Source organism: Hyperolius riggenbachi, chromosome 6 (genome assembly GCF_040937935.1).
Source record: "Hyperolius riggenbachi isolate aHypRig1 chromosome 6, aHypRig1.pri, whole genome shotgun sequence".
Taxonomy (NCBI): Eukaryota; Metazoa; Chordata; class Amphibia; order Anura; family Hyperoliidae; genus Hyperolius; species Hyperolius riggenbachi.
In genome coordinates, this window is record NC_090651.1 from 306,736,927 (window position 1) to 306,749,489 (window position 12,563).

At 43.0% G+C, this 12,563-nt stretch overlaps 1 protein-coding gene across 7 annotated transcripts in view; it reads right to left on the reverse strand.

The window, feature by feature from the left end:
• Nucleotides 1–2,960: 2,960 nt before the first annotated feature.
• The window catches only part of LOC137522835 (galactoside alpha-(1,2)-fucosyltransferase 2-like), a 321,802-nt gene continuing 312,199 nt past the window's right edge, over nt 2,961–12,563 (reverse strand). For all 7 annotated transcript variants that reach the window (XM_068242964.1, XM_068242962.1, XM_068242963.1 and 4 more), the window contains one exon: nt 2,961–4,616. In XM_068242964.1, coding sequence (XP_068099065.1) covers nt 3,478–4,616 — 1,139 coding nt within the window. In that variant the 3' untranslated portion in view covers nt 2,961–3,477. The remainder of the gene's footprint in view (nt 4,617–12,563) is intronic.

Here is a 12,563-nt window from a genome sequence, read left to right on the forward strand (position 1 = left end):
GAGACAAGCATGCAGCTAATCTTGTCAGATCTGACAATGTCAGAAACACCTGATCTGCTGCATGCTTGGTCAGGGTCTATGGCTAAAAGTATTAGAGGCAGAGGATCAGCAGGACTGCCAGGCAACTGGGATTGCTTAAAAGGAAATAAATATGGCAGCCTCCATATCCCTCCCACTTCAGTTGTCCTTTAAGCTTTTCAGACAACACGACTGTATTCGGTCCAACTGAGTCGGAAAGCTTAGAGAAGCTCTTTTGCATATATAACAGAAGTTTTAACTCTTCATGTACTGGAAATCATGACTTTTTTGACTTGTTACTAATGTTCTGTTTCTTAGCTGTACTACACATACAATTCCTCATCTCATAAGTTTATTTTAACTTCAGGTTTGCTTTAAAAGTGATACATTAGTCCAAAACAAGGGCTTGCTCTGGGCAGCTGTTCCCATTTTGTTCTAGTTTCCTTTGCTTTGATAATAATAAAATCAGCCCAACTGGTTCGGACTCATTCAAAAAGGTGCAATTACCCTTTAAATCACACAACTGGTTTCGTGCAGATGCTAGCGGAAAAGCAAAGCTATTCTTTCCATAACATCTGGAAGGCAAGAGGAGTCTTGAGTGGAGTAAAGGCAGCAATGAGAAGTGGATTACTTTTCAGTAGCTGTCAGAAGTCAGCAAATCAATCTTCCCTGCTAGGACAGAGACAACTGAAGTGAGAGGAATATGGAGGCTGCCATATTTATTTCCTTTTAAGCAATACCAGTTGCCTGGCTGTCCTGCTGATCTGCCTGTAATACTTTTAGCCATAGACCCTAAACAAGCATGCAGCAGATCAGGTATTTCTGAAAATATTATCAGATCTGACTAGATTAGCTGCGTGCTTGTTTCTGGTGTGATTCAACCACTGCAGCCAAATAGATCAGCAGGGCTGCCAGGCAACTGGTATTGTTTAAAAGGAAATAAATATGGCAGCCTCCATATCCCACTCACTTCTGTTGTCCTTTAAATTTGTCTACTGTTGTCAGTCACAGAGCTGCATACAAGGTTAGTTAGTATGCATGGGCATTGACCTTGCAAACTCTTCACCAGAAGGTGGTGATGATTTATATAGTGCATTGGCGGATATTCCATGATGTGCAAGTCGCAGGATCAGCAGTCATTCTCTGAACTAAAATCTCACTTACTGTAAAGGCTGCTACACACTATTTCCAACATGGCTGATTTTGTGCAGTACTGATCTGAACCTCAATCCTGTACTTGATCAGGAGCAGATCGGGCATGCTGGAAATTATCGAACGACCCATCGATCTAATGGGAAAATTGCATTGTGTGTACCAGCCTCTATGGCTTTCTATAGATTTACTGGATAACCTATGATCATTGGAGATACTTAGACCACTCTAGGGATAACAGGAAATGAATTCTGTGTATCATGTAATGCCCAATAAACTCAGAATTGAAAAAAATAAATACATCTAATTCTTATAGCAATCATGTTGATAAGTGAACATAAACAGTGCAAAGAAAGAAAGTGATGGAAAGAATACCTTTTCATGAATCAGAGGTGCTTGCCACTGCAGTACATCTGGCTTCCTGACCTCAATATGAATCTGCTGCTGCAGTTATGACTCTGCTGTGAGTCAGGTGTGTCCCAAAGTAAGGAAAACAGTAGAGACCAAACTGCAATTTCCAACATTACAGTAGAAAACGTGGCTGGACGTGGTGGCAACAGCAGTGAATGAGGCAGTAACAACTATGGTATTTTAACTAGTTAATTAACTAGCCTGCTGTAGACTTGCAGTTCACTGGAAGACTTCCTGTATTGAGCAGGAAACCCACCAGTGCAGAGGTCTTGCAGAGCTATGGAGTAATGTATAACTGCAGGCAAGCACAGCAATAAAACAGATTCATTTTTAACTTTAATTTTACACTAGACAATGTGTGAACTCAGAATGTAATAACTTCAGTTGAGAGTTTAGTAGGGCTTTAAATGATACACGGAATGCGTAGTTCCTCATACCTTCCATTAACTGCTGGTCTGGAATGGTTGAATGTCAAGGTCCAGTATCACGAAAATCATTACACTTTAAACACATGTAAACACGTACAAATATGAAGCATGTTCCTTCCAGGGTAAAATGAGCGATAAATTACTTTTCTCCTTTTTGTTGTCACAATAGGTAGTACGAATCTGACATAACCAACAGGTTTTTGATTACCTCCATCTCCTCATGGGGGATTCTAAGGGTTTTCTTTATTTTCAAAAGCACTTAGTAAACGGTAGTTGCTCTGTCCAACTGCCAAAGAGTGTGCAGTGAGGCTGGCTATCATCTTTGTATAAATCCTTTTCAGGGAGTGTCTTTATAAAGAATAAAGGCCATGCTGAAAATCCTCCATGAAGAGATGGACTAATTCAAAACCGGTCGGTTCTGTCAGATTTCTACTACTTACTGTGAGTGACAGCAACATAGGAAAAAAGGTCATTTGTGGCTCATTTTATGCTGGAAGAAACCTACTTCTCATTTGTATGCTGTTACAATTTTTTGCGATAGGGGTCCTTTAAGTAATTTGTGAGGTTTCATCTATATTGCTTCTGATAGCAAATTAAGCTTGGGACATATTAACAAATGTTTGGTAAAGTTGCCATGCGCAATTAGAGCATGGCAATTTTCCTGTTATTAACGCTGACAAGGTGGCATACTGTGTGCCGTTAATGCGACTCAGGTTACCTAGGTAACAAGTGTTGCTAGGGTAAAGAGTTACACTTTTTGAGTAGCACAGGTTACTCTAATAATGCTAGCATTACCTAGATAGTGCAGGTCATGCCAATTGCCCCAACACATTCTACCTAGTCAGTGCATGCAACAATACCATTAATGTGCACTCCCTATGAACGACAACTTTTTGTCAATATGCCCCCCCCCCCCAATCACCTTTAAGCATCTCCAAAGACACAGGGGAAATGTCACCCTTTCACCTTTCAAGTAATATACAAAAAAATGCCCATTTATACTCCTGCAAGCACGTTCTTTAAAAACGGTAATTGCCAGCTGTAGAGTATTTTCTTTCAATTGCTCTGCCATTCATTAGTCAGCACAGAAGGCCGGAGCACCCCTGAACAATCTTAAAAAAATAAATAATTGCTTTATAAAATATTCACATCTAAAAATAATCAGCAGGATTTGCAAGACCCATAAAAGCCAAGTTTATGTATTGGCTGGTAGTACTGGTAAAACCAGAGCAAAAGTGGAGAAGTCGTGGCCAGGAGAACCAGTGATGCCGTTGCATCTCCCAAACAAAACCGAATCTGGCTGGAAGCAGTAGGAAACTGTTCCACTTTTGCTCTGGTTTTCAGAAATCTGTCCCCCTGTTTTTACTGCTTAAGAGGTATGGCAATATGGCAATCTGTTTGTGCCTCTGAGGTTCCATATAGATATGTGTGAGAGATACAGGCAGCTTTGGCTGTTGGAGCAGTTATATCAATTTCTCAGGGGTGAGAGGTCAGCAGGAATGCCCTTCCATTCAGGGAGAAATGCTGCATCATAATGAAAAAGTTTCAAAAATTCTGATTCTGGTAATGTAAAGTTTGTGAGGTAGATCGTTTCTCCTCCTACTAGATAACTTGCCCAGAACCCAAAGGTTCCGATTGTCATAATTGTATGGTTACAACTAGCCAGAAGGGCAAAGTCTTTGCCAGGAGTCGATTCATTACCATCTCCTGAGAAGAAGACATCTCCTTTGGAGTTGTCAATGTTTTCCTTGCACCAATCCATTCCATTACTGGTCACCACAAAAATAGGTTCTTTATATTTTCCACGAAAGTAGTTCATGGCTGTCTCCAAATAACCTCTGTCCGCAACCACGCCCTTCCAAACATTTGGCATGACGTTTAAATAGTCTCCTCTCCGAACGTGGACGCCAATGAAGGTGGCATTCTTTCTGGAACCTTTTATGTTCTCCAAGACTTGGTTGGCTTCATTCTTAAGGTAATCATGGATTGTAAATTCCTTACGGATTTCATCCCGAAGGTGGTGAAAAAACGTCCATGAGCATGGGTATCCTGTAAATTTTATAAAGCTCTCATCTATGTGATTATACTCTTCTGACATCCAGTCATGAATCCAGTATTCTTGGAAAGGAACTTGACTGGCGACATTATTATGCAAAACCGGCAGTGTAATTTTAAATATGGGCGCCAAGTAGTTGTGCATGTCCGACAGAATGAAAGCTTGGCGTTTATTTGATTTAGCCAAGGCATACAACGTGGCATACTCTCCCATGTGGTTGCCCAACCGACCATCGGGTTTAACTGTCCATATTCCAGCGTTCTTGCATTTAGTTACAATTTCATTAGCGCTTACGCTTTCGACCTCCTCATTGGACGCAGCAGATTTCTTGTCTTTGTCAGGACAAATTAAAGCTAAAGGCAAATTTGCTGAAAAGTTTATAAACTGTATTTGAAGCTGCAATCTGTACAGTACAATGAACACTATGACTGATGTAAGCATGCATCCCAAGAGGACTCTTTTCTTCTTCTTATTCGGTAACTCCATCTTTACTTGACATCGGTCCTGTACCTTGGATGGTAACAGAGGCTCTTCCATAAAGAATTTAATACCTAGCAGAGAATGGAAACAAAGGATAACAGATCACATTTTTGTACAAACAATAACGACCTAGAATATGAAGAATGCACCCATATGAATATAAAATGGATGAAAAATGCTGATACAGTAAACTATTCGGCAAGTTCCCTTGTAGTTTACCTCAAGAGGACTTTCCTGTATTTTTCATGCAGTAGAGTATTCAACCATGTTAGCCATCAGTAAAAGCAAGAGGTTTTGAATCAGGAGGATACCATTTATTGGCTTACTTAAAGGATACCCGAAGTGACATGTGACATGATGAGATAGACATGTGTATGTATAGTGCCTAGCACCAAAATAACTATGCTGTGTTCCTTTTTTTATTTCTCTGTCTGAAAGAGTTAAATATCAGGTATGTAAGTGGCTGACTCAGTCCTGACTCAGACAGGCAGTGACTACAGTGTGACTGCCACTGATAAGGAAATTCCCCTTTTTATCTCTTTCTTGCTCTCAGAAGCCATTTTCTGCTAGGAAAGTGTTTTATAGTTGGAATTTCTTATCAGTGAGGGTCACTTCCTGTCTGAGTCAGGACTGAGTCAGCCACTTCCATACCTGATATTTAACTCTTTCAGACAGAGAAAGAAAAAAAGGAACACAGCCTAGTTATTTGTGTGCTAGGCACTGTACATACACATGCCTATCTCATCATGTCACATGTCAGTTCGGGTATCCTTTAAAGAGAACCCGAGGTGGGTTCTAAGAATCCTAATAGCAGACAGAGGCTGGCTATGCATATAATCACCAGCCTCTGTTGCTATATCGTCCTTCCTGGGCCCCCCTGCGCTCTGCTCTGCCCCCCATAAATCACAGCCACGCTGTCGACGCGCAGCGTGTCACCAGCCGACTGTTTACAATTGCCTATCAATCTCCGCCGCTCCCCGCCTCCTCCATAGCTCCGGTCCCCGCCTGTGTCCCTCCCCTCCCCGCTGATTGGAGGGAAGGGACGCGGTCTCATGAAGGCTTCATAGCTAAAAGCTTTCTGCTTTTCTTCTAAGTTAGCCAATGGATGGTATCATCCTGATTCAAAACTTCTGTATTTTTCAACTAATGGTAAATGTAGGTTTTTTGTTTTTGTTTTTTTACACTCGTTTTCAAACTTTATTTAGATTACTATAGCCAGTGGATGCAGGCCATTGGTTATGAAAAATTGAAGCTCAGAATTGGGCAAAAGCCTCATATACATGCCTGACTTAGGTTGGCTGAGGCGGCCAATGACTGCTTCGGCCAATAATCAGGCATGAGTTTGGCAGCCAGTGACCCCTAACCCACGAGCGATCCGGTGGGTGGATCTACTCACCCCCAGTGATGCCGCTCCCATTGTTCATGCCACTCCTTTTGTGAATACATCCATCACATATCTGCTTAGGTACGCTCTAAAGGCTGGTTCTCACTTGAGCGCTTTCAAGGTGTTGCTGATCGCTGGCGACCAGCAAGGCACTGCTGCTAATGTGTCCCTATGGGATCATTATCACTGCAGCTTTTGCGATTAGTCTAAATCACAAATGCACTGCATGCGACTGAAATTGTACACTGGGACAAAGTCGAGGGCCAACCTCAATGTGTACTGGTGATCATCCTCCATTATAAAGTTCCCAGGTGTCTAATGGCCTCCCTCCAACCCCTATACTGTTCCCTGGTGTCTAGAGGCCCCCTCCAACCCCTATACAGTTCCTTAGTGTTAGGTGCATTCCCGTTCCCCCCCCCCATATGGCTTCCCTGCTATTCTAGGGCTTCACCTAAAATATAGCTTCCCTGGTGGACTAGAGTGGGCCAAACATAATGCAAAGTGGGAAACCACTTGAGGGCCACATTTAATGGCTGTGAGGGCCAGATTTTGCCCGCGGGCCGGATTTTGACAGGTATGTAGAAGATTGATCCAATATTGGGTCGGCACTCATGAGCCAGGTGAAAGGAACTTGCTAGGTGTACCAACAGGGTCACAGTCACAAAGAAGTCTCTGACCCGCACAGTTCCAAAGGTAAAATACTGTATTTATTGGAAAAATTAAACTATGAGTGCCATTGCGGCAGATAGCACCCTTGTCACAGTAGGACAGCTTTGTGAATTTCAAGAAATCCTTTAACAAAGACTCTCCGCATTGCGATTTAGTACAGCATTCCACTGAAGACTGGCAAGTTGGAGTAAGATTTTATGAGGCAGTATTTACAGACAATAGAGAGGTCAGACAAGGATTTCTGCAATCATTCATTGGATACAAGTCAATAAAATCTCACTCAATAGGTACTGAATCCAAAAGGTTGCTGCTGGGTATTGTGGGAGAAACTATCATCTAAAAGAGCTGTGATATTATGGGATGTTCTCCGCTTTTATGCTACTGCAGGTAAATGCTGGTTCTGCACTGGAATCAGACACAGACTCCTACAATGGGAGAATAGATTAAAGGGAACCTGAACTAAATGGAGGCTGCCATATTTATTTTCTTTTAACCACTTGAGGACCACAGTCTTTTCGCCCCTTAAGGACCAGAGCCTTTTTTTTCCATTCAGACCACTGCAGCTTTCACGGTTTATTGCTCGGTCATACAACCTACCACCTAAATGAATTTTACCTCCTTTTCTTGTCACTAATACAGCTTTCTTTTGGTGCTATTTGATTGCTGCTGCGAGTTTTACTTTTTATTATATTCATCAAAAAGACATGAATTTTTTTTACTTTCTGTGCTGACATTTTTCAAATAAAGTAAAATTTCTGTATACATGCAGCACGAAAAATGCGCACAAACATGTTTTTGATTAAAAAAAAACCCATTCAGTGTATATTTATTGGATTGGGTAAAAGTTATAGCGTTTACAAACTATGGTGCAAAAAGTGAATTTTCCCATTTGGAAGCATCTCTGACTTTTCTGAGCACCTGTCAGGTTTCATGAGGGGCTAAAATTCCAGGATAGCATAGATACACCCCAAATGACCCCATTTTGGAAAGAAGACATCCCAAAGTATTCAGTGAGAGGCATGGTGAGTTCATAGAAGATTTTATTTTTTGTCACAAGTTAGTGGAAAATGACACTTTGTGACAAAAAAAGAAAAAAAAAGTTTCCATTTCTTCTAACTTGCGACAAAAAAAAAAATGAAATCTGCCACGGACTCACTATGCTCCCCTCTGAATACCTTGAAGTGTCTACTTTCCAAAATGGGGTCATTTGTGGGGTGTGTTCACTGTCCTGGCATTTTGGGGGGTGCCTAATTGTAAGCACCCCTGTAAAGCCTAAAGATGCTCATTGGACTTTGGGCCCCTTAGCGCAGTTAGGCTGCAAAAAAGTGCCACACGTGGTATTGCCGTACTCAGGAGAAGTAGTATAATGTGTTTTGGGGTGTATTTTTACACATATCCATGCTGGGTGGGAGAAATATCTCCGTAAATGACAATTTGATTTTTTTTTTTACACACAATTGTCCATTTACAGAGATATTTCTCCCACTCAGCATGGGTATGTGTAAAAATACACCCCAAAACACATACTACTTCTCCTGAGTACGGCGATACCACATGTGTGGCACTTTTTTGCACCCTAACTGCGCTAAGGGGCCCAAAGTCCAATGAGTACCTTTAGGATTTCACGGGTCATTTTGCGACATTTGGTTTTAAGACTACTCCTCACGGTTTAGGGCCCCTAAAATAGGAACCCCACAAATGACCCCATTTTAGAAAGAAGACACCCCAAGGTATTCTGTTAGGAGTATGGTGAGTTCATAGAAGATTTTTTTTTTGTCACAAGTTAGCGGAAAATGACACTTTGTGAAAAAAAACAATTAAAATCAATTTCCGCTAACTTGTGACAAAAAAATAAAATCTTCTATGAACTCGCCATACTCCTAACGGAATACCTTGGGGTGTCTTCTTTCTAAAATGGGGTCATTTGTGGGGTTCCTATACTGCCCTGGCATTTTAGGGGCCCTAAACCGTGAGGAGTAGTCTTGAAACCAAATGTCGCAAATGTCCTATTCACAGGTCATTTTGAGGCATTTGTTTTCTAGACTACTCCTCACGGTTTAGGGCCCCTAAAATGCCAGGGCAGTATAGGAACCCCACAAGTGACCCCATTTTAGAAAGAAGACACCCCAAGGTATTCTGTTAGGTGTATGGTGAGTTCATAGAAGATTTTATCTTTTGTCACAAGTTAGTGAAAAATGACACTTGGTGAAAAACAACAAACATCAATTTCCGCTAACTTTTGACAAAAAAAAAAAAATCTATGAACTCGTCATAATAGAATACCTTGGGGTGTCTTTTTTCTAAAATGGGGTCACTTGTGGGGTTCCTATACTGCCCTGGCATTTTACGGGCCCTAAACCGTGAGGAGTCTGGAAACCAAATTTCTCAAAATGACTGTTCAGGGGTATAAGCATCTGCAAATTTTGATGACAGGTGGTCTATGAGGGGGCAAATTTTGTGGAACCGGTCATAAGCAGGGTGGCCTCTTAGATGACAGGTTGTATTGGGCCTGATCTGATGGATAGGAGTGCTAGGGGGGTGACAGGAGGTGATTGATGGGTGTCTCAGGGGGTGGTTAGAGGGGAAAATAGATGCAATGAATGCACTGGGGAGGTGATCGGAAGGGGGTCTGAGGGGGATCTGAGGGTTTGGCCGAGTGATCAGGAGCCCACACGGGGAAAATTAGGGCCTGATCTGATGAGTAGGTGTGCTAGGGGGTGATTGATGGGTGTCTCAAGGTGTGATTAGAGGGGGGAAATAGATGCAAGCAATGCACTGGCGAGGTGATCAGGGCTGGGGTCTGAGGGTGTGGGCGGGTGATTGGATGCCCTAGGGGCAGATTAGGGTCTAATCTGATGGGTAACAGTGACAGGTGGTGATAGGGGGCGATTGATGGGTGATTGATGGGTAATTAGTGGGTGTTTAGGGTAGAGAACAGATGTAAACACTGCACTTGGGAGGTGATCTGACGTCAGATCTGCGAGCGATCTATTGGTGTGGGTAGGTGATCAGATTGCCCGCAAGGGGCAGGTTAGGGGCAGATTGATGGGTGGCAGTGACAGGGGGTGATTGATGGGTGGCAGTGACAGGGGGTGATTGATGAGTGATTGACAGGTGATCAGTGGGTTATTACAGGGAAGAACAGTTGTAAATATTGATGATTGATCCTTTCAGAAGTATATTAAAATATAACTTTTACAGGTCCTGGGGGCGGAAACATACATCCCCATCTCGCAAAGAGAGGGGCAGTGACGTAGTTGACGTGGAGGAGGGTCCGGCCAGATGCGGCGAATGGTTACTGGTATATGACGTGGCGGGGAGGAGGAAGTGGAGAGCTCCACCCTACGCCGGCGTCTATTGAATAAACGAAAGTCCGGGTCGGGTATCCATAGCAACATGCCTAACATATAGCGATTGGAGGAAGGAGGTGTGGGATGGACAAAAGAGGAGAAATCCACCAATAGAAAACATTCAATGCTCGCCTATGGACTAAATACGATGATCGGCGTTTTGATACTTAGACAAAGGGTGGGTGAGCGGCTTTCCCGGGGATGTTTAGGGGACGTGTCAAGGATGGACCCTGGGCCTTTTGAAGGTAATAGCTTCGATTTTTAAGTACTTTTGGAATATGATGGGAAGAGATAGGCCAGCCAATGGCCAGGAATAGTCAGTGATTGACGGTGAATCTGACCAATGGGGACAATGTAAAAGTAGGTGGGATCGGCCGTACTGGACACCGCCTCCCCTATTGAGTATATAAGCAGGGCAGATACAGATTCAGTTCAATGCTGACAGAGCAAGAGAGCACATCGCTCTCATTTGTTGTTTTTCTTATCAATGTATATATAATGCTTTAGCTTTCTTCTGATGCACTAGCAACCTTTACACTATGCACCTTTTTCCCTGACGACGACTCCAATTAGGGAGTCGAAACATGTTGGATTGGTGGGGGGTATAATCTTATATGTAGCAAGTTAATAGCAATCAGAGTATAGGGTTGGAGCACTGCTATAGGAAATCCTTTTTATAGGTATAGGTGCTCCTTCAAACACTGGTAACCCAACTCTGTTATGTGTAAAAAATTGAAAATAAAACAGCAACAAATTATGATAAGTGGTTTTATATAAAATTAATAAAAGTTATATTTTAATATACTTCTGAAAGGATCAATCATGTGTATTATATAGAAATCAGATTTGTGAACTGAGTTGTAAATATTGCACTGGCGAATTGATAAGGGGGGGAGGGGGGGTCTGAGGGCAATCTGAGCGTGTAGGCGGGTGATTGGGTGCCCGCAAGGGGCAGATTAGGGTCTGATCTGATGGGTAACAGTGACAGGTGGTGATAGGGGGTGATTGATGGGTGATTGATAGGTGATCAGTGGGTTATTACAGGGGGGATAGAGGTATACAGTACACGGGGGGGGGGGGGTCTGGGGAGAATCTGAGGGGTGGGGGGTGATCAAGAGGGAGCAGGGGGAAGTTTAGGGTTAAAAAAAAAATAGCGTTGACAGATAGTGACAGGGAGTGATTGATGGGTGATTAGGGGGGTGATTGGGTGTAAACAGGGGTCTGGGGGGTGGGCAGGGGGGGTCTGAGGGGTGCTGTGGGCGATTAGGGGGCAGGGGGGGGAGAAATCAGTGTGCTTGGGTGCAGACTAGGGTGGCTAGGACACTGGGACCACCAGGGCAGGAGGCAGCCTGTATAATAGGCTTTGTATACATTACAAAGCCTATTATACACTTTCCGTACGGCGATCGGGGTGCTAGTAACCCGCCGGCGCTTCCGAACGGGGGGGGGGGGGGAGGGGGTTTAGGGCGGCGGAGCCAGCGGGGGGGGCGGAGCCAGTTGGCGTCGGCTGATCGTGTCACGAATGACGCGATCGCCGCATAACCACGCCCGCCGCCGCCATCGACGATGGGCGTATTGCGGTCGTTTGGGCCCAGCCCTTGCCGCCGCCCATCGGCTTAAGGCGGTCAGCAAGTGGTTAAACAATAGCAATTGCCTGGTAGCCCTGCTGATCTCCTTGGCTGCAGTAATGTCTGATTCACACCAGAAACAAACATGCAGCTATAATGCAATAATGTCTGAAACACCTGATCTTCTATTGCTTGTTCTGGGTCTATGGCTAAAAGTATTAGAAGCAGAGGATCAGCAAGGGTAGTCAGGCAAATGGTATTGCTTAAAAGGAAGTAAATATGGCAGCCTCCATATAACTCTCACCTCGGGTGTACATTACATTGGAGAATCCCTCACTACAAAATGTATAAACTCACTTATATGCAAAGGAATTTCCCATGGTTAACTTATCTTAGAGCAGAGAGACTGCAGATTACATTTCGATCCATTTTCATTTTTAAAAACCACTCTGACTTGCAGTAAAATTACGGGAAAAATTGACGCAATCACGTTTAAAAAAAAAAATCACGACTGTGGCAATTTTGCTGCAATTTTAATGCAAGTCAATGGAAACACGTTTTTAAAAACGGAAACTGATCGAAAAGCGCTCTGCAGTGCATCTCTGCCCTTTATGATCAAGGTATTGACTATGACTCGAGAAGAGTTTGCTTGATGGCTCAATGGTTCTACAGCCTTGCTTACTTTACCCTTATTGGTTGTATGGGACATGGGGGAAGACCACAGATGGCCTGGGTTCTTACTGGATTTATTTGAATGTTGTATTTTCCATGTAAAAAAAACAATACAAAACAAAAAACCTTAAATTTGTTAAACCCCCCCCCCCCCCCCAAAAAAACAAAAACAAAACCATGAACTGGAATATAAAAGTTACCATTACTGTACCCTTTTTAAAAAAGGGTTGCTATTTTGATCTCTTGACTTTAAGGCTCGTTAACACTACAAGAGCTTTTCTAAGGGCTTTTGTGATTTTAAAAGCTCTTGCTAATGTTATCCTATGTGAGTGTTTACACTGGAGCGATGCGATTTTGTAAAAATCCCTCATAGCA